This window comes from Oryctolagus cuniculus, chromosome 1, assembly GCF_964237555.1.
Source record: "Oryctolagus cuniculus chromosome 1, mOryCun1.1, whole genome shotgun sequence".
NCBI classification, from domain to species: Eukaryota; Metazoa; Chordata; class Mammalia; order Lagomorpha; family Leporidae; genus Oryctolagus; species Oryctolagus cuniculus.
In genome coordinates this window covers 92,942,877-92,961,820 of record NC_091432.1, presented here as the reverse complement: position 1 = coordinate 92,961,820, position 18,944 = coordinate 92,942,877, and the positions used below count along the sequence as shown (strand labels likewise).

Genomic DNA, 18,944 nt, shown 5'->3' with positions numbered 1-18,944 from the left:
TATGTTTTAGATTTCTAATTTCCTCGTCTTTTCTTTGGTCTGACTGTATCCTTTCCTGTTCTCTGTCTTCTAAGTCCGATATTCTCTCTTCTGCTTCACCCATTCTGTTTGTAAGGCTCTCTATTGTGTTTTTCATTTGATCTATTGAATTCTTCACTTGAGTCACTATCACAGTTTCCTGTTGTACTAGTTGTTTTGTTTCATTTTGATTCCTCCTTAATATTTCATTTTCACGAGAGAGATTTTCTATCTTGTCCATTAAGGATTTCTGTAGTTCAAGAATTTGTTTTTGAGAACTTATTAATGTTCTTATCAATTTTTTGAGATCTGCTTCTTGCATTCCTTCTATGTCATCATCTTCATAATCTTGAATTGGGGTGTCTTTTTCATTTGAGGGCGTCATGGTGACTTCCTTGTTTTTATTACCTCGGTTTTTGCGTTTGTTATTTGGCATATTGGAGATATTTGGTTTCTTCACTGTGGTGCTTTTTCTTGTTATACTATGACTCTAGATTAAGTGGACTATCTGTTTTTGATGGAGCCTTAGGGCTTGAGATGGGTGTGGCCTGAGAGCTCTGTTTGGTGTGCCAAAGGCAACACTCCCAGGTTAGGCGTGGTAAATCTCTCTCTCTCTCTCTCTCTTTTTTTTTTTTTTTTTTTTTTTTTTGATTCAAAAGAGAAGTAATTCCGCACAGCTGAATGAAGTTGGAGGTAGTTAGCAGGCAAATGATATACCCACAGGAGCCAGAGATCGGAAGCTCTTTCCTAAGGACCACACAGGGAATCTGTTCGGCCCTCAGAGTGGGCTCAAATTCTCCTTCAGTCTCCCACTGGGTTGCCAAAGTTACGGAATTGTAGCATCTCTGGAGAGTGCTCACATGAATTCCGTGAGTTCTCTCCCCCACCGTCTCTTTTTTCACAGTCTCAGTTCAGTAGCACCACAAATTTACTAGGTCCTAATCTCCTGTTAATTCGCCCCGCCCAGAGTCAGGTTTTTCTGCTAGGCTCAGGGCCGGTGCAGACCTGAGGTCGCTCTGCTTATGACGTATGTCCAAGATGGCGCCTGCTCTTTGTCTTGCTCGCCCTTGAGAGGTGAGCGGAGAGAGAGAAACCCGTGTCTGTACCAGTCACCTTTTTTTTTTTTCTCTCTATCTCTCTTCCAGTTAGCCTGGTGAACTCCCCCCCCCCACCCCCCGGGGGTCGTTCCCTCTAGTCTCCTCTCTCCGCTTGCCTGCCGGTGTCTTGGGCTATTGAGGTTCGGCTCACCTCGCGTTCCAGTGCTGGTGTGTTGAGTCTGCCGCTGGTGTCCCGAACTGTGGGCTCCCACTCTCTCCACGCAGGTCCGCTGTGAATCACGCGTTCCGAAAGAGTTTCTTCTGCTGTTTCCTCCCCTACTCTTCCTTGAACCTGCAGTATCTCCACTTTTATTAAACTGTCTCTCCCCGGACTATCAGTGTGCTCCCTTCCTATTCCGCCATCTTGCCTCATTTCTCAAATGACATTCTAAAAGATGAACACTTCTCCTTTCTTTGTTTGTCTTTCAGCAAAATTTGAGATGAGAGCTTTGTATTTATTTTGGCTAATATGACCAGATAAATCTTAACATAAATAAAGGACCATCATGCGCATAGTAATGTAACGCTTGTTTCAGCAAGAGAGAGTTATTTTAGGGACACACTACACTAGAACCTAACAGCAAAGATAGCCTATCTTTTAGCAGAATCTATCTGTTGAGATTTTGATGAAAACAGTCAATTCAAACAGACCCGGGCTTTCATTAGTGTGAGAGAGTTTGAGAAATGTTGACCTCTTACTCGGTTCATAGGTACAGCAATTTATGTCCCGCGTTGCCAGTGATCCTGTCTTCATGTTTTTGAAGGCTCATTTCTGGGTCTGGTTAACTTGCAGCCCTGAGAGGCTGACTCAGATAAAAATCTAAAGCTCTGTGTCTGAAATGCCTGCTGGCCCACCTAGTAGGCTTGTGTAGAGATATCAGCTGGATCACTTGCCATTCCTGAACATGGTCATGACTCATTTTCAGACATTTGTGCATACATACACCATCATAACCAACATGTTGTCTTCTTATGGCTTGGTCATAATGTTGGGTTTTTAGCCATTTGGGGATCTTTCAAAACGCCTTACACTAGAAAGCTAGTGTAACATCTCTTACACAGTAGGAACGTCATAGTTATTTCTAGTGACAGGAACTGCTAGACTCTGGGTGTTTCCTGTGAGAGTAACATCCATCATAATAGTTTTTTTTTTTCCTTCAAAATAGAAAGACACAGTACTCATGGAAAAAAATGAAGTCAAAGATAAGTTGATTTCAGTGTAAAACATTTTTGAATCTATGCATTTTATGAGCATTTTCTTTCTTTTTTTAAGATTTATTTTGTTTATTTGAAAGAATTACAGAGAGAGAGAGAGAGAGAGAATAGAGATAACTTCCACCTGCTGATTCACTCCTCAAATGGCTGCAATAGCCAGGGATAGGCCAGACCAAAGCCAGGAGTCAGGAGCTTCTTTCAGGTCTCCCACGTGGGTTCAGAGTCCCAAAGACTGGGGCCATCTTCTGGTGCTTTCCCAGGTACATCAGCAGGGAACTGGATTGGAAGTGGAAGAGTGGGGATTCCAATGAGCACCTATATGGGATGTCAGCATTGCAGGCAAAATCTTCACTTGCTATGCCATATGCCATCCTTTATGAACCTTTTAAAGACCTTTTTTTTGGTATGGATTTCAAAGCATTTTTGCACTGAAGTAAACATCTTTTAATTCAATTTTACACAAACATTTTGAAGTATCTTCATGTATAAAGCCATAAATTGATCTTACATAAGTAAAATATAAATGAATATCACAGAATGAGAACAGTGAGATTTACCAAAAATGATATCTCTAGTACACATTTTTGTCTAGATATATTTTTGCCTTTTCAAACAAGTGACAAATTTCAGTTTGAACAAAAGTAATTTCTGTATCATCTTCTTTAGAACCTAAGCTGCACCTTTACATGTAGCCCCTCGTTCTGCTCCTACTCGCATTTCCTGATCTGCAGAGACCCAAGCTGAAATTAAAAGGGAGGACGGGAAGTTTCTGAACTATACCTGCTGTCTCTGTGACCCATTCAGTTATAATCGCTTCTCTAAATGGAATGATTTTCCTTTCCAGAGGGATTTCAAAAGCTTAGTGCCATCTACCATGTCTGCTGTTTTCACGCAGACTGTTTCTGGGAGTCCTTAGAGTTACACATTTCTTAAATTTTGATGGAATCCTAATCAACCTAATTTCCTTCACTATTTCATCTTCCTTGGCCATGTTTCTGTCTGGCATCTGTTTTCCGTCCTCATTTATGAACACTTAGGCAGATAATCACATTAAAGAGATGCCGTCAAGGTATTTTTCCCTCATATCTAGAATCTTCTTTATATTGGCTGTTATTTGTCCTTTGAAACATCCGTTTTACAATTTTTTCCATTAGCAATGAATATGAACATTACTTATAGGTCACAATTGATTTTTTTATGAGGGAATATTGCTACAGCTAAATTGATGCTTTTGTTGAAAATAAATTTAAGGTACTTTAGGTTTTCCCATAACCTTTAAAATCTAGATCAAATTACACAGGGCCTTGACAGAGTCCCTGTTTCTGTTTAAATTAGGCTTTCTTTCCTTAAGTGTTCTGTCTTCCTCTTTCAGAAACTTTTCTGTTCTTACTCAATGTCTTAGCTGTAACAGGATATCAATTGTTTTATGCTCATTAGAATAAAAATAGGTCCTACGGTGATTTCAAATCATTTCCATTTTAAAGCTAACCCCAGCCTTTTTCATTTCCATGTCCTGGATCCTCCTTCTGCCTAGTAAGATCTGTGCACCTCAGATGGAAACAAATCCTGTGTGATGGAAGTGCAATAACTTTTACTGTCCCCATATTTCATATGTAGAATATGATCTGCACATAATTTAGGAAATGCAGCCATCATCCAGCTAATGAGGAGGGAAACTGAACCTGAACCTAAAAGGTTGGGCTTTTGGCTGGCGCCGCGGCTTACTTGGCTAATCCTCCACCTGCAGCACTGGCACCCCGGGTTCTAGTCCCAGTTAGCGTGCCGGATTCTGTCCCGGTTACTCCTCTTCCAGTCCAGCTCTCTGCTTGGGCCTGGGAAGGCAGTGGAGGATGGCCCAAGTGCTTGGGCCCTGCACCCGCATGGGAAACTGGGAGGAAGTACCCAGCTCCTGACTTCAGATGGGTGCAGCGCACCGGCTGCAGTGGTCATTTGGGGAGTGAACCAATGGAAGGAAGACCTTTCTCTCTGTCTCTCACTGTCTAATTCTGCCTGTCAAAAAAAAAAAAAAAAAAAAGTGGTTGGGCTTTCAACCCAGTGTCCTTCCAGGACATTGTTCCAATGCTTCTCAGCTGCAAGTTCTTTTCTTGGATACTCATGACATTTACTCCATTTACATAACCAAGACAGCAGTATCGGTGTGAATCACATGCATGCTGATGAAATAAACATGAGGACAAACATCAAGTGTCTGTACACTCGCTGCAAAGTAGGCTCGGTTTAAAATTTTCATGGCTGCCTCCTTAATACTTAAGATCCACTAAATTAGTCTGTGGTGTGTGTGTGTGTGTGTGTATGTTTGAATAATGCTAGTATTATGCTTGTCACCAATATGATACAATATTTTCAGAACTTAAATATCCTGGAATGGAAAAGTTGGTTTATAGAATTATTATCAAGAACATTAGCACATGTTGGTGAAGAATATGACCAAAATTTTATAACAGCATAAAGATAATCCCATCGCTAATTATGTAAATGTACATAATTATTTTAAGAAAGCATTGGAATATGCAGGTGCTTATTCTTGTGTGTGTGTTGCAAAGTGTACAAAACTAAGTTAAGATTTCCTTTGGTGTGTGTTGTGGCAGATGGGGAAGATAATGCGTGGACCATTCATGAAGTTTGTAGCACACGCAGCTTCCTTCACCATTTTTCTGGGACTGCTAGTTATGAACGCAGCTGACAGATTTGAAGGCACCAAACTCCTTCCTAATGAAACCAGCACAGATAATGCAAAACAGCTGTTCAGGATGAAAACATCCTGCTTCTCATGGATGGAGATGCTCATTATTTCCTGGGTAATAGGTAAAGACTGATTTTCCTTCATCGTTTTTTTTCACAGCCTTAGCAGTTGTACTGAATGACTCTGATTCTTTCTCACATCAGTTATACAAATGTATGCAGCATGATACAATGCACTGCACACCATGATTTTCTTTGTGTTCTTAAAGCACAGTTGTTTTGGGTTCATTATCAGGGCCATTATCAGTCTTCTCACATGCTAGTGTCTTTTTGCAACTCTTAGAAACATTCAGAAAAAAAAAAAAACAACAGGATATTTAAATCCCACCGTTGACAAAAAGTGCCATTCATATTTTGGTAGATCTGTAATTCAAAGCTTTAAAACAACCACATGATTTAATGCAAGATTTATTAGGAACTAAAGCTAATAGCCACTCACATTTATTGAACACTTATTATGTACCAAGAATTGTTCAACATACTTTACGTATAGCAAATAAAATAATCTCTCTGTGCCTCAGCTTTTTAATCTGTAACATAGAATAATATCTGTTTAATAGTTTTAGGTGAGGATTAAGTAACTTGCTTTAGATCCCCCAGGTGGTAAGTGAAAGAGAAAGAATTGTCTTAATAAATGAATTATTTCTCTATAGAAGTATATGCATGGCTTGTCACTAAATATAATGTAAATGAGAAAGAAATTTCAGTTGGAGATGTATTAGTAAATAAATTCAATAGCTATTAGGTGTCTATTAGGTAATGAGGACACTCAGGTGAATGATATGCATTTCCTGTGCTCAAGGAAGGGAAGTCTGGTGGAGGGAGACAACTCAGTAAGCAAATCAATAATTAAACATCAGTGTGACAAATACTAGAATTGAAGAGCTGTTAAGGTGTTATGAATGTACACAAACTGGGCATATAAATATGTATGAGGTGGGATATGGAAGGGGCAGGGTAGCCCTCAGCTGTGCAGTACAGAGCTTAAAGTAGCGAGTCCAGAGGCTGAGACACAGCTGAAGTGATCTCTGTGAGGAGAATAAAAGCTGGAAGTCTGGGTATGGGGTACCAGCTTGGGTCCCTGCCGCCCACATGGGAGACTCAATTTGAGCTCCAGGCTTCTGGCCTTGGCCTGGCCCAGTCCCACTATGGTGAGCATTTAGTAAGGGACTCAGCAGATGGGAGACCTCTCTCTCTTTCTCTCTCTCTTTCTCTCCCTCTCTCTCTCTCAGCTTGCCTGTCAAATAAACAAACTATAAGACATCACTGTGGATTCTGCCCTCAATAAGTAGGTGATAACAGTAATTCCTTAAGAGGAATCCTATATAGAGAACATCATACTTGGAACTGGTGGAACAAAAGGCTAATAATGAGGATTAGGTTATGACTGACTTTGAAGTGTCCATGGAACTTCCAGGTGGAAATTTACACAAAATAATTAAATGTATGACCCCTGAGAGGAGTCTGGGCTGTGAACAAAGTTCCAGCTACAGTAGAAAAATGTAGGGTGTGAAAACAAGAGGGCTCCAGGGATCTTCAAACAAAACCTTCAATAGAAACCTTGGGTCATACTTCCCTCCCTCCTTCTTAGTTACCAGGAGAAGCACCTACAGTTATTTTTATATCACTTCAAGGGCAGAAAATGTCTTTTGGCTTCTTCATATTGGAGGCCTATGGGATGATCAACCAAAATATTATAAAACCCTGTACAAATTACATATGATCATTTAAAATGCATGTTAGGTAAGTCAGCAGCAACTGAGAGGTATTCAGACTTTCTGAATCATTTCATTCCTCAGGTGTATTTCAAGTAAACACATGGGTAATGGCATAAGAGATGAGTAATCTCACCAAAGTAATAATAACTCTTGAACCAGAAAAAGGACTTTACTTTTCACTATTTCTTTTCTAATTTAATTGTTGAAACTATAATACCTAAATATCATTTCACCACTAATACCTGATTAAAATGAAGAAAAAAATAATCACTTGAGCATTGCTTTGATCTTATTGGCAGCTTGGAGCTCATGTGTTATAGATGTGTAATGTGTTAGTATATCTAATACAGTGATTGGCACATAGAAAAATTCAACTTTTCACTAGGAGTTTATATGTTCCTTCTATATAAGAGTAGAATTTCCTATTGAAGACATACTATGCAAGATACACTCTTTTTAGTACATGATGACACTTTGAAAAAAAATAAGTTTCATGTAAGAGAATTAGATAACAAATACCCGTCTCATTCATGGTCATAAATCACTCTCCTCAGATTAATAGACAAATACACTCTTAATTTATAAACTTTAGTTTTTCACTTACAAACCTCAACCAATAATATTAAATTAATCTTTATTCTGAGGACTAAAAGCATTTTCCTTGGAACTGTTGTCCCACTCATAACAAAGATCGTCTCACAGTATTTATTTAAAGGAAAAAAATGAACAACTCAGAGCAGGGAGATATGCCTCTATAGCATGTTACACTCCTGACTCAGATTCTGACACTGGTATTTATTTTCCTTTTTCAAAAAAAAATTTAAAAGATTTATTTTATTTATTTGAAAGGCAGAATTACAGAAAGAAAAGGAGAGGGAGTGAGAGCGTGAGAGAGCAATCTTCCATCTACTGGTTCACTCCCCCAAATGACTGCAATGGCTTGGGTTGGGCTAGGCCAAAGGCAGAAGCCCTGAGCTTCATCCAGGCTTCCCACATTAGAGCAGGAGCCCAAGGAGTTGGGCCATTTTCCTCTGGTTTCCCAGGAGCATTAGCATGGAGCTGTGTTGGAAGCAGAGCAGCTGGGACTCAAACCAGCACTCATTTGGGATGCTGGCATTGCAGGCAGTGGTTTAAACAGCTTTGCCTAAGTACCAGCCTCTATTTTCCTTTTAAACTTACCATTAAGGTTTTAGGCGCAGGAGTTGGTATAGTCATTAAGACACCATGCTGAGGCACCCTCATTCCCTATCAGAGAGCCTGGCTTCACGCTCCAACTCCACTCCTGATCACATCTCTCTACTTATGCACACCCTGGGAAGCAGCAGGTCATGGCTCAGCAGTTGAGTCCCTCCCATCTCCATGAGAGACCTGGATGGAGTTCCTACCTCCCCACTTAGGCCTAGCCCAGTGTTGGCAGTTGCAGACATTTGGGGATTGCATCAGTAGATTGGAGTTCTCTGTCTTTCTTTCTCTTTATGTCTCTCCCTGTGCTGTTCTGCCTTTCAACATAAATAAAATAGATTAATAAATGAAAATTGTAGTATCTTCTGGACATGTTAACAATAAGCAACCTCCGAGATCAGATGCTGCAAGTACATCGTTAGGTTGAGAGAAGACTCACATTATTGGTCACAGAACACAAAGCTGATTTTTAATTCACCAAAGATTAAAGACTGAGTGACAGAGCTGATATTCCAGATGATCTTGACAAGGCAGAATAGTTCGCTTAAACCAATGAGGGTACGTGTAGCAAGAACACAGGGAGGGGGCATGCTTGATGACACTTTATGAAATGAAGCCCGAAGGGGCACTTGGCACCGAACGGCCACTGTGAGCTCCTGAGAAAGCAGATGTAATCCTGGGTCGACGACAATAGCAGAAGAACTGGAGTGAGTGCTGTCACTGCTCATTGACCAGACTACCTCTGCAGCGCTGTGGGTGGCTCCGGCTGCCACTGGTAGTTACAGAGCATCCCATGCCTGGTAAACCCAAGAGAGTGGCCCCTCCACATAACAGCCTTTGAGGGGCCTGAGCAAGCCTACTCACAGGGTAAATGGTGCGGTGGATCCAAGTCGTGTGGCATCTGAGGTTGACTTATTTGGAGGGCTCCACTTGGAGAAAAGGAGGACAAAACGGGACCTAGAAGCAGCCTGGGCAAAACATTTAAAGCTTCAACTTCCTTAGTTTCATGGTAAAGCTGTCTTGTGCTGGAGAAGAATAGATTTAATGAGCACACAAGTGGGGTTAATGTATTTGTTTTGAAAAGAAACTTAAAGGCAGAGGAGCGGACTCATTCTCCCTGCTCTAGAGGGCAGAAATAGAACCAACAGATCCATGTTGAAGGAACAATCCTAAAAATTCGACAAAGGCATGAGCAGTCTTCAGAAACAGCGAGCCTCATATGGCGGCACATATTGAAGGATAGGCTTGTTCCCTGTGGAGAGGTCCCCAGCTTGACAGCACAGTGGAACTAGATGATGGATTTCAAACTGTGCTTAGCAGCTCCCCGGGGTCCTCAGGAGAAATAAGATAGGAACTGTTTCTTTAGGCTGAAGTGTTCACTGTGTTTGCTTAGTTTTACATCTTCACTGACACAGCGTTGGTACCAAGAATTCTCTTTCTTCAATAGAGATGAGAAGAAGCTGGAGGAGAAGTAGGAGGAAGGAGAAGGGCAGTTCTGTAAAAACCTGGACCATGGAAGTTCAAATTCCCTTCAGTTTTAGTGTGTACTAAGTAATTGTGTGTGTGTTATGTGTGTGTTTGTACATACATGTGCATGTGCACATCGGTGATATTTCCTGTGCTAAATTTGATCCCCTAGAGTATATAGAAATTCATTCTTCTTTTAACCTGAAATAACTCAAAATCCTAAAATAAGCAATGAAGTTATATTCTCTTATAACCATATCCTCCAAGCTTCATAGAATACTGGTTTGGGGAAGAGCTTATGAGATACACTTGGAAAGCAGCAACCATCCAGAGTGTGCCTGCTGTTCACCTGGTGGGTTCTGTAACAGCCATTCAGGACTAATGTTGGAGGGAAAGGGGCAAGGTGACTGCTGAGGCTACGAGAAGATGAATTGCAACCACAGGTGTTTAAAGACTCCCTGATGGAAGTAGGTTTTGACCAGCAGCTGGACTTTGAATTTTGTTTCTCCAGATGGCTCTAGAAGGCAGGATGGCAGAGAGTTGTGTATCTTAAAGAGAATAGCAGTAAAGTAATAACTTCTTTTTTAGGCAAGTAAGAGTCTTCAAGTTGAAAAAGAAAATATGTGCCAATCATGGAAACTTTGAATAGTTTGCCATATTTTTCCAAGTGTCATAACCTGTGCTGTGTGTCTCATATGTACTGTATTATCTACATCTTATAACAGTCCTATGAATTAGGTACAAACTACTGCCATCCCCATTTTATAAACTGAGTTTTACAAATTTTAAATAACTTGCCAAAGGTTTCAAGGAAAAAAGTGGAAGATCTCAAAACCAAGTCAGTTTGATTGCAATATTACACTATGCTCCTAAATACTGTGCTACATTTTTAAAAGAGTATGCAATATTCTTAACCCACCAGGAGACGACTACTATAATTACAGTAACTGTCTTGTAATTCCTTCCAGTATTTCACTATGCTTATTTTCATTATGGAGTTATACAATGTGTAATATTTAAGACCCTTTAATTTTGCATTAATCCAAAGATTTTCCAAAGTGTCCATATCTTCTAATAATCAGATGCAATGATTAAGTGAGTTTTATTAGGGAAAATGGAAATTTGTATTAAGAAAAATATCTTATGAGAGAAGATGGAGAGAAAGCTGGGGAGATTGCAAGGGAAAGATGCAAGTCAAATGCCAACGGACGGAGAGAGGGAAGAAAGACTGGGAATATCATCATAGGTCTCCATGCAGCCTAAAAAGTACTTTTCAAGACCATTAGGAAATCCATGGGCCAAAATCAGGCTTCAGAGGGTCTGTGTCTCCCAAGAAGGGGCACACTTAGTCACTGGCTGGGAGCAGTTCAGGGAAAGCATGGCCTTGAGCAAATCGGCCGTGGTTTTCAGAAGGCAGAATCTGAGACCAATAAGCAACTAAATTCGTGAAACCAGAAGTCAGGGAGAAACACTCTCATGTCCACTGCATCAAGATGATTATTAAAATATATCAAGTGGCTGCATAATATTCCATCTGTGTGGAAGTCCCAGAACTGCTTCTGTTTTAAATGCATGTGTGTGCGTATGTGTGTGTAAGTTTTGGTTATCAATTGTTTCTATAATGAACATCTTTTTAATACAGTCTTATCAACAGTATGACTTTTATTTTAAGGCTCTAGATGAACTTTGCCAAATTGCTTTTGATTAATGCACTGATATTGTTGCTGTGGAATTTTGGGGGCTGTGGGAAATATGGCTGGATGTGCAGGTTGTGGCCAGATTTTGAAGAGTATTGAATGTCAGGCTGAGACTTTTAAAATATATTTTGTTCGTTGAAGAGCTACTGCTTTAGTGAAAATAAATTGATATTTTAACCCCTTTCTGATGCAGGCATGATATGGGCTGAATGTAAAGAAATCTGGACTCAAGGCCCCAAGGAATACTTATTTGAGTTGTGGAATATGCTTGATTTTGGTATGTTAGCGATATTTGCAGCATCATTTATTGCAAGATTCATGGCATTTTGGCATGCTTCTAAAGCTCAGAGCATCATTGATGCAAATGATACTTTGAAGGACTTGACAAAAGTTACCTTGGGAGACAATGTGAAATACTACAATTTGGGTGAGTTTACAGTACACAGTCAACATTAATAAAAATGCAGAATATTATTATAAAACAAACATCAATAGTAGTTTGGATATTGTCAAATTCTTACAAATTGTTAGTTTTCAACACCTGTACCTGAAGAAGTGTGCCTTCTGCTGCTGCTTTTTCCTTTCCTGATGGCTAGAAACCTCTCTTTTTTAACTTTTATTTAATAAATATAAATTTCCAAAGTTTAGCTTTTGGATTACAGTGGCTATTCCCCCCCAAAACTCCCCTCCCACCTGGAACCCTCCCATCTCCTGCTCCCTCTCCCATTCCATTCACATCAAGGTTCATTTTCAATTATCTTTATATACAGAAGATCAATTTAGTATATATTAAGTAAAGATTTCAAAAGTTTGCACCCACACAGAAACACAAAGTGTAAAGTACTGTTTGAGTACTAGTTATACTGTTAATTCACATTGTACAACACATTAAGGACAGAAATCCTACATGGGGAGTAAGTGCACAGTGACTCCTGTTGTTGATTTAACAATTGACACTCTTTATTTATGACATCAGTAATCACTCTAGGCTCTTGTCATGAGCTGCCAAGGCTATGGAAGCCTCTTGAGTTTGCCAACTCTGATCTTATTTAGACAAGGTCATAGTCAAAGTGGAAGTTCTCTCCTCCCTTCAGAGAAAGGTACCTCATTTTTTGATGGCCTGTTCTTTGCGCTGGGATCTCACTCACAGAGATCTTTCATTTAGGATTTTTTTTTTTTTGCCAGTGTCTTAGCTTTCCATGCCTAAAATACTCTCATAGGCTCTTCAGCCAGATCCAAATGCCTTAAGGGCTGATTCTGAGGCCAGAGTGCTATAGAAGCCTCTCTTAATCATAAAACTACCTCCCTTTACCTGTCAGGTCAATTGACTACTAAATTAAATTGAGAATAGTTTATATCATTAATTCATTTTAATCCTCTTTTCTATTAAAATAGTTTATATTTAAGTGGAATATATACACAATGGATTGCTATTAAGTCTTTTTTTAAGATTTATTTATTTATTTGAAAGTCTGAGTTACAGAGAGAGAGGAGAGGCAGAGAGAGAGAGGTCTTCCATCCAATGGTTCACCCCCAATTGGCCGCAACAGCCGGAGCTGCCCTGATCTGAAGCCAGGAGCCAGGAGCTTCTTCTGGGTCTCCCACATTGGTGCAGGGGCCCAAGGACTTGAGCCATCTTCTACTGCCTGGGAGGCCATAGCAGAGAGCTGGATCAGAAGTGGAGCAGCCGGGACTAGAACCAGAGCCCATATGGGATGCTTGCACTTCAGGCCAGGGCATTAACCCACTGTGCCACAACACCGGCCCCAGTTATTAAGTCTTAAAAAAGGAAGACTATCTTGTCATTGGTGACAGTGTGCATGAATGTGGAGGATGTTATGCTAAGTGAAATAAGTCAGGCACAGAAAGACAAAAATAGTCCATGACCTCACTGTGTTGTGGAATTTAAAGAAGTCAGATTTATAGAAGCAGAGAATAATGGTGTTTGCCTGAGGCTGAGATGGAATGCAAAAATAGGGAAGATACTGATCAAAGGTACAAAAGTGTTAGGAGGAATAAATTCCGGAGATTTATTGAACAGCATGATTATAGTCAATGATAATGCATGATGAACTTGAAAAGAGAATACATGCTAAATGTTACCACAGACACAAAAATGGTAAGTATGTGTGGTGATAGATGTTAAATAGCTTGAATTAATCCTTGTGCTATGTGTACATATATCAAAATATGCCATCACATCCTATAAATATATACATTAAAACATTCACTTTGGGGTACCATTTTCATAGATATATAACCTATTTGAAAGGAAAGGAATTGTTGGGGTCTCTGAGAGGACCCCCAATAAACAACACCATTATTTCTCAATCAGGCCTTGAATAGTTGAAAACAGTAAGTTAATATGAAGACCAGATAATTAGCACTAATACTGGAAAAATTCAGGGTGAATGGCAGTGATCCGAGTCTGTTGGCCAATGGGCTCATTAATATTGAACCTCAGATTAGGCAGACTTGACCTTCAGATTCTCAGCAGCAAAGAATGAGGACAGTCCTCAGGGTGGGGGAGTGGATGGAAGTGGGCAGCATGCGCCTTCCATGGGTGACCCCTCCATGGAGACCCGAAGAAAAAGTGCAAGAGAAAGAGGGTAATGCTGAACCATTCATGCCAGTTATTTATCCCAACTCAACAATCGAGGAGTTTTTCCAGCTCCCCAAGAGGAAGGTGACTAAAGGGAAGAAGTAGATCCAGTCATTTGCTTAAAGGCATTATCTGTAGAAATCTGGATTGGGGAAAATATATTCCCTTTGAATACTTATTTCAAACCCTCCATTAAGAAATCAGTGAACATTCAATTGGCACTTCTATGTGTTTATTATCTATATATCATAAGAGCCACATTTTATTATATATATTATTTATAATATTTAGTGTTTGTTTTACATTTAACTTATTTTTATAAAATATACAGAATTTTAAGGTCAATCTCATAGAAGAGAGTAGAGCAATGGTCACTAGAGACCAGGAAGGAGAGGGAGGCAGGGAAGGAGAAAGGTTAAATAATAGGCACCAAAATCCAGTCAAACTTGGAGGAATTGGCTCTAGTGCTCTCTAACATAGTACTGTAGCTACAGTCTACAACAATTTATAGTATGATTCTAAATAACTAGAAAAGGGGAGTCTGAAGCTTCCCAACACAAGCAAAGGATAAATATTTGAGGAGATGGCAATGTTAATTACCTTGATTTGTTCATAGTACACTGTATACATGCACCAAATTTGCATACTGTATGTACCCATAAATATGTACAAATATTATGCACCATTTGCAATTTTTAAAAACTCAGTTATGTATCTATTTACAGATAATCCTATTTTTAGATTCAAAGTGCCATAAAAAGGAAGCAGCTTTTCCTTGTTTCTTGTTATCCTTTCCTAATTCCATTTCACAGCAAATAGCAAGAACAATTTATATTCATATTTTTCCTTTTTATTACATATTGTTATGCATTTATCTTCAGAATAGTTTCTTTATTGGATTTGTTGACCTGATATAATAATGAGTGAAAAATTCATCATGAATAATTGCTACATATTTATAGTAAAAATAAAGTTATTTGAATGATCAATAAAAATTACATATAGTTAATTTAAATGACTACACTACTCTATAAGCCCCAGATTACATTATAATATAATTATAGTTTATGCAAACTTTTTGCTTATATTAATTGAGGTTATATAATAAATGCTACCATTTATTAAATGTAAGGCACTTTCTAAACACTAAACATATGTCGATTTATTGAGAGAGGTAGAAGCAGTGTTACTTCATTTTAAAAGATGTGGAAATTAAACTTTTAGTTTTACTTAAAGTTTTAGTTTTATTTGCAAGTTCTTTCAGTTGATATACATGTGTGTTTATGTGTGTGTATTTGAGAGTGTGTGTATGAATTTTATGTATATATATTTATACATTTTTACAGATATTGAGTCTATAATCTGAGCTGTTATCTATCATGCTATTCCACTATGGAAATTTGACAGCAAACTTACCTTAGGTTTGTCTTTGCTTTTTCCTAGCTAGGATTAAGTGGGACCCCTCTGATCCTCAAATTATATCTGAAGGACTTTATGCAATTGCTGTAGTTTTGAGTTTCTCCAGAATAGCTTATATTTTGCCAGCAAATGAAAGTTTTGGACCTCTGCAGATATCACTTGGAAGAACAGTAAAAGACATCTTCAAGTTCATGGTCATATTCATCATGGTGTTTGTGGCTTTTATGATTGGAATGTTCAACCTCTACTCCTACTACATTGGTGCAAAACAAAATGAAGCATTTACAACGTATGTGATCTCAGATGATTTTATGATGGAAGTTGCAGATGAAATAAATATTCCTTTAGCAGTATTTCTTTAGTCCATGGGATAAGTAATATTTGGTAACAACTTCATCTCTACTTTGTCTTCAGCAAATACAGGATTTTTCTTTAAAAGTTGGAAAAACTCTAAAAAATAAGACTGTTCTTCACATTAAATAAAAATAGCTAACATTTTTGGAGCCAGGTACTATGGTAAATCCCTCTTGTACAACTCTTTATATCTCCATTTCACAAAAAGAGGAAACAAATTCACACAAGTTAAATAGTTTGCTGAATATAAATTGCAATAAATTACTCAAATATTAGGTCTTCAGTGTACAATGAGTATTAACTGAAACAAAACCTATTCTCATTTATATTCCTCTACAGTACAGTTTTATAGGGAAATGAAATCAGTTGGGTTATGCAGATTGGCTTAACTTTGATCAATAATTATGCCTAAAAGCATTCAAATTCCTGTCTAAGACATGTCAATGATTTTGGTAACATTGCCTGTTAATGTTTTTATGGAATCCACAATGTTACAGTGGTCAACACTTTGCTGAATGTTACTATATTGTCATATTTTCCCTTACGATACATATTATATTATTTTTATTGTTAAGTTTTGAAGTACATTTGAGTAGGAAACCTAAAGAAGATTCTAACAAATTATATTATGATTGCTTAGTAATACATTATCATTTCCATTGCCAAAGCAATTGACTATTTGAATGTTAAATATACCTGTGGTTATAAAGTTATGATGGAGTACTGAGTGCTAACTATGCATCAAGTATTGAGCTAAGTGCCTAGATGCATAATGTAACCTCATCCTTGCAACAATCCTAACAATAAATATTATTGTATCCATTTTACAGAAAAGAAAATGGAGGCTTAGAGAGTAAAGAATTTGCTCATGAACACCTAGTAATTTGCAGAGGCTAAATCAACTCAGGTTCATTATTTGCAACTGTTGTTATTTATGCATTTTTATACTTCTTTTCTTTTTCTCCAGAGTTGAGGAGAGTTTTAAGACACTGTTTTGGGCTATATTTGGACTTTCTGAGGTGAAATCAGTGGTGATCAACTGTAATCACAAATTCATTGAAAACATCGGTTATGTTCTTTATGGAGTCTATAATGTTACGATGGTCATTGTTTTGCTAAATATGTTAATTGCAATGATCAACAGTTCATTCCAGGAAATTGAGGTATGATCTCTCTACACTTTTATGGTCTGTGCCCACATGTTATAACTATTCCACGGGCCAAGTCAGCAATGGGATGAAAGTATGGACTGCCATCCTCCTTTATTCTTTCCCTATTTTAGCATTTGACCAATGATCTAGGAAATTTCAACTCTGCTTCCAAAAACAGAACCAATGGGATGTGGTGAGGCAATAAGGCAGAAGGAGCAGAAATGTCTGATTCATTATTGTCAAAAAGAGAAACAACTTTAGAAATACTGTATCAACATGAATTTATATTTTATTCAAAAAATATTGCTGTTATCTGAGTCTAGTTCAGTGATGTTCAGAATCAACCCCTTTTCAATTTGAGTGTGACAACATAACTTTTTATTCCAGAAATCTTGGCCTGTATCTTGAATTCATGAGTACTCTATTGTACAATGAAAGAATAATTTTTCATACTATTTTTTAAGAATATAGGAAATACATTTATATGTTTAAAACATCTATAAAATATGCACGTTTTGAGATTTATTTAGTTTGGCAAGTTTCATAAAATTTTAGACAGATTTAGGAAAGAGCATGTGTGTGGAACATTAACATTTTGGAAAACCTTGGAGCATCTTTGGGGTCCAGGAGTGTAGTTGTTAGACCCAGTGCTTCTTGTCTAACCAAACAATGTTAGAAGCACCTCAGTAGTTCTGTCTGTGCATGTCCTTGCTGAACTGCATGTGTATCTGTACAGGATGATGCTGATGTTGAGTGGAAATTTGCGAGGGCCAAACTTTGGTTTTCCTACTTTGAAGAGGGGAGAACACTTCCTGTTCCCTTCAACCTGGTGCCAAGTCCAAAGTCCCTGTTTTATCTCTTACTGAAGCTTAAAAAATGGATATCTGAACTGTTCCAGGGTCATAAAAAAGGTTTCCAAGAGGATGCAGAGATGAACAAGGTATTTTGGCTTGATAATGTATCATCATATTGTTTAATGCTATGACTATTGCAACCACTTGGCCATACCACTTTAAGAAACAGATCAGGATGACATGTCCAGCCCAATGCATGCCCGCCTCAGCAAGTCCCTAGTAATGGGTCTGTTTACTATGAGCACATTGGATATTTCCTATTTGAAGACTAAAGGAAATATTCATTAATATAACACATGATCTGCAGTGAATGTTGAAAGCTAATTTAGGACACATTTTTGTTCTTGGGTCTAACTATTCTTCATTTCACTCACAACATACAGACCTAGGTAAAGCATCAGCAGCTGACTATGACTGGTGGCAGTTAGGCAGATTCTTAAATTCTATACTGAAAATTTCAGAAATCAATTGCTCACACTCGATGTGGAGGATCATGCTTGGCAGTAAGTAGCTCAGAAAGAAAGAGCTAAGAATATTAGTTAAAAACAATAATTATTGAGCAATGCAAGCTGAAGAAACCATAAAAAGACACATTTCCTATTTGAGGGGAAAGCATGGTCATAATATCGTAAAATATGTTGAAAGGACATGTGAGATGATGTGTGTATCTGGGGAGGGAGCAAGGCCTTTCTCTGCAAAAACCTTTGCTGGGTACAGATGTAACACCCAGGAGGAACATTGAGATACAAGGTGCATCCAAAGGAGGAAGCACAGGATGGAGAAAGAGATGAATATAGTATAATATGAGGGAGAATTGAACGAGCAGACTGTTTCTTATGAAAAAGGAAGTTTGAAAGTTACAAAGAATATCTTTATAACCTCCACTTTTGGTTAGGGTGTACACTTGCTTTTTGGTCCATTCCAAAATAGGCAGAGAAGCAATAGGCAAAAGTTGCAAAAAGCTAAATTGGAGTTTTAAGTAACAACAAACTTATAACAATAAGATCTACTAATGGAACAGAGGACTGTCATAGAAGGTAGTTAGCTCTCTATCGTTGCTGGAAATCAATAAATTCCAGAAGATTCACATTTGGTGATTTATAGATCTTCCTACATTGGATGACCAATCAGGTCAAGTGACTGTAAAGGTTCCTTGCAATAATATGATTCTACCATTTATAAAAGGGAAACATATTCTAATTCCTGTTCTCTTGGCCACTTACAAGTTGAAATTCCCAAGTAAGCAACAAACTGAGTTCTAGTTTTTTTTTTTAACTGTCATATGAAATACAAATTATATCTATATTGTGAAGGTAAAATTAAATAAATATATAAAAGTGCTTTGAGAATTCCAAGGCCCTGTTACATGTAGTCATTATTAATTTTTTGTGTAGGAATTTTGGAAAA

General features: G+C 38.1%; 1 protein-coding gene across 1 annotated transcript in view; it reads left to right on the top strand.

The window, feature by feature from the left end:
- The window catches only part of TRPC6 (transient receptor potential cation channel subfamily C member 6), a 135,593-nt gene that overhangs the window by 103,888 nt on the left and 12,761 nt on the right, over positions 1–18,944 (top strand). The window contains exons 5-9 of the mRNA XM_002708603.4: positions 4,940–5,156; positions 11,351–11,584; positions 15,203–15,467; positions 16,500–16,695; positions 17,420–17,623. Of these exons, the coding sequence (XP_002708649.1) occupies positions 4,940–5,156; positions 11,351–11,584; positions 15,203–15,467; positions 16,500–16,695; positions 17,420–17,623 (1,116 nt within the window). The remainder of the gene's footprint in view (positions 1–4,939; positions 5,157–11,350; positions 11,585–15,202; positions 15,468–16,499; positions 16,696–17,419; positions 17,624–18,944) is intronic.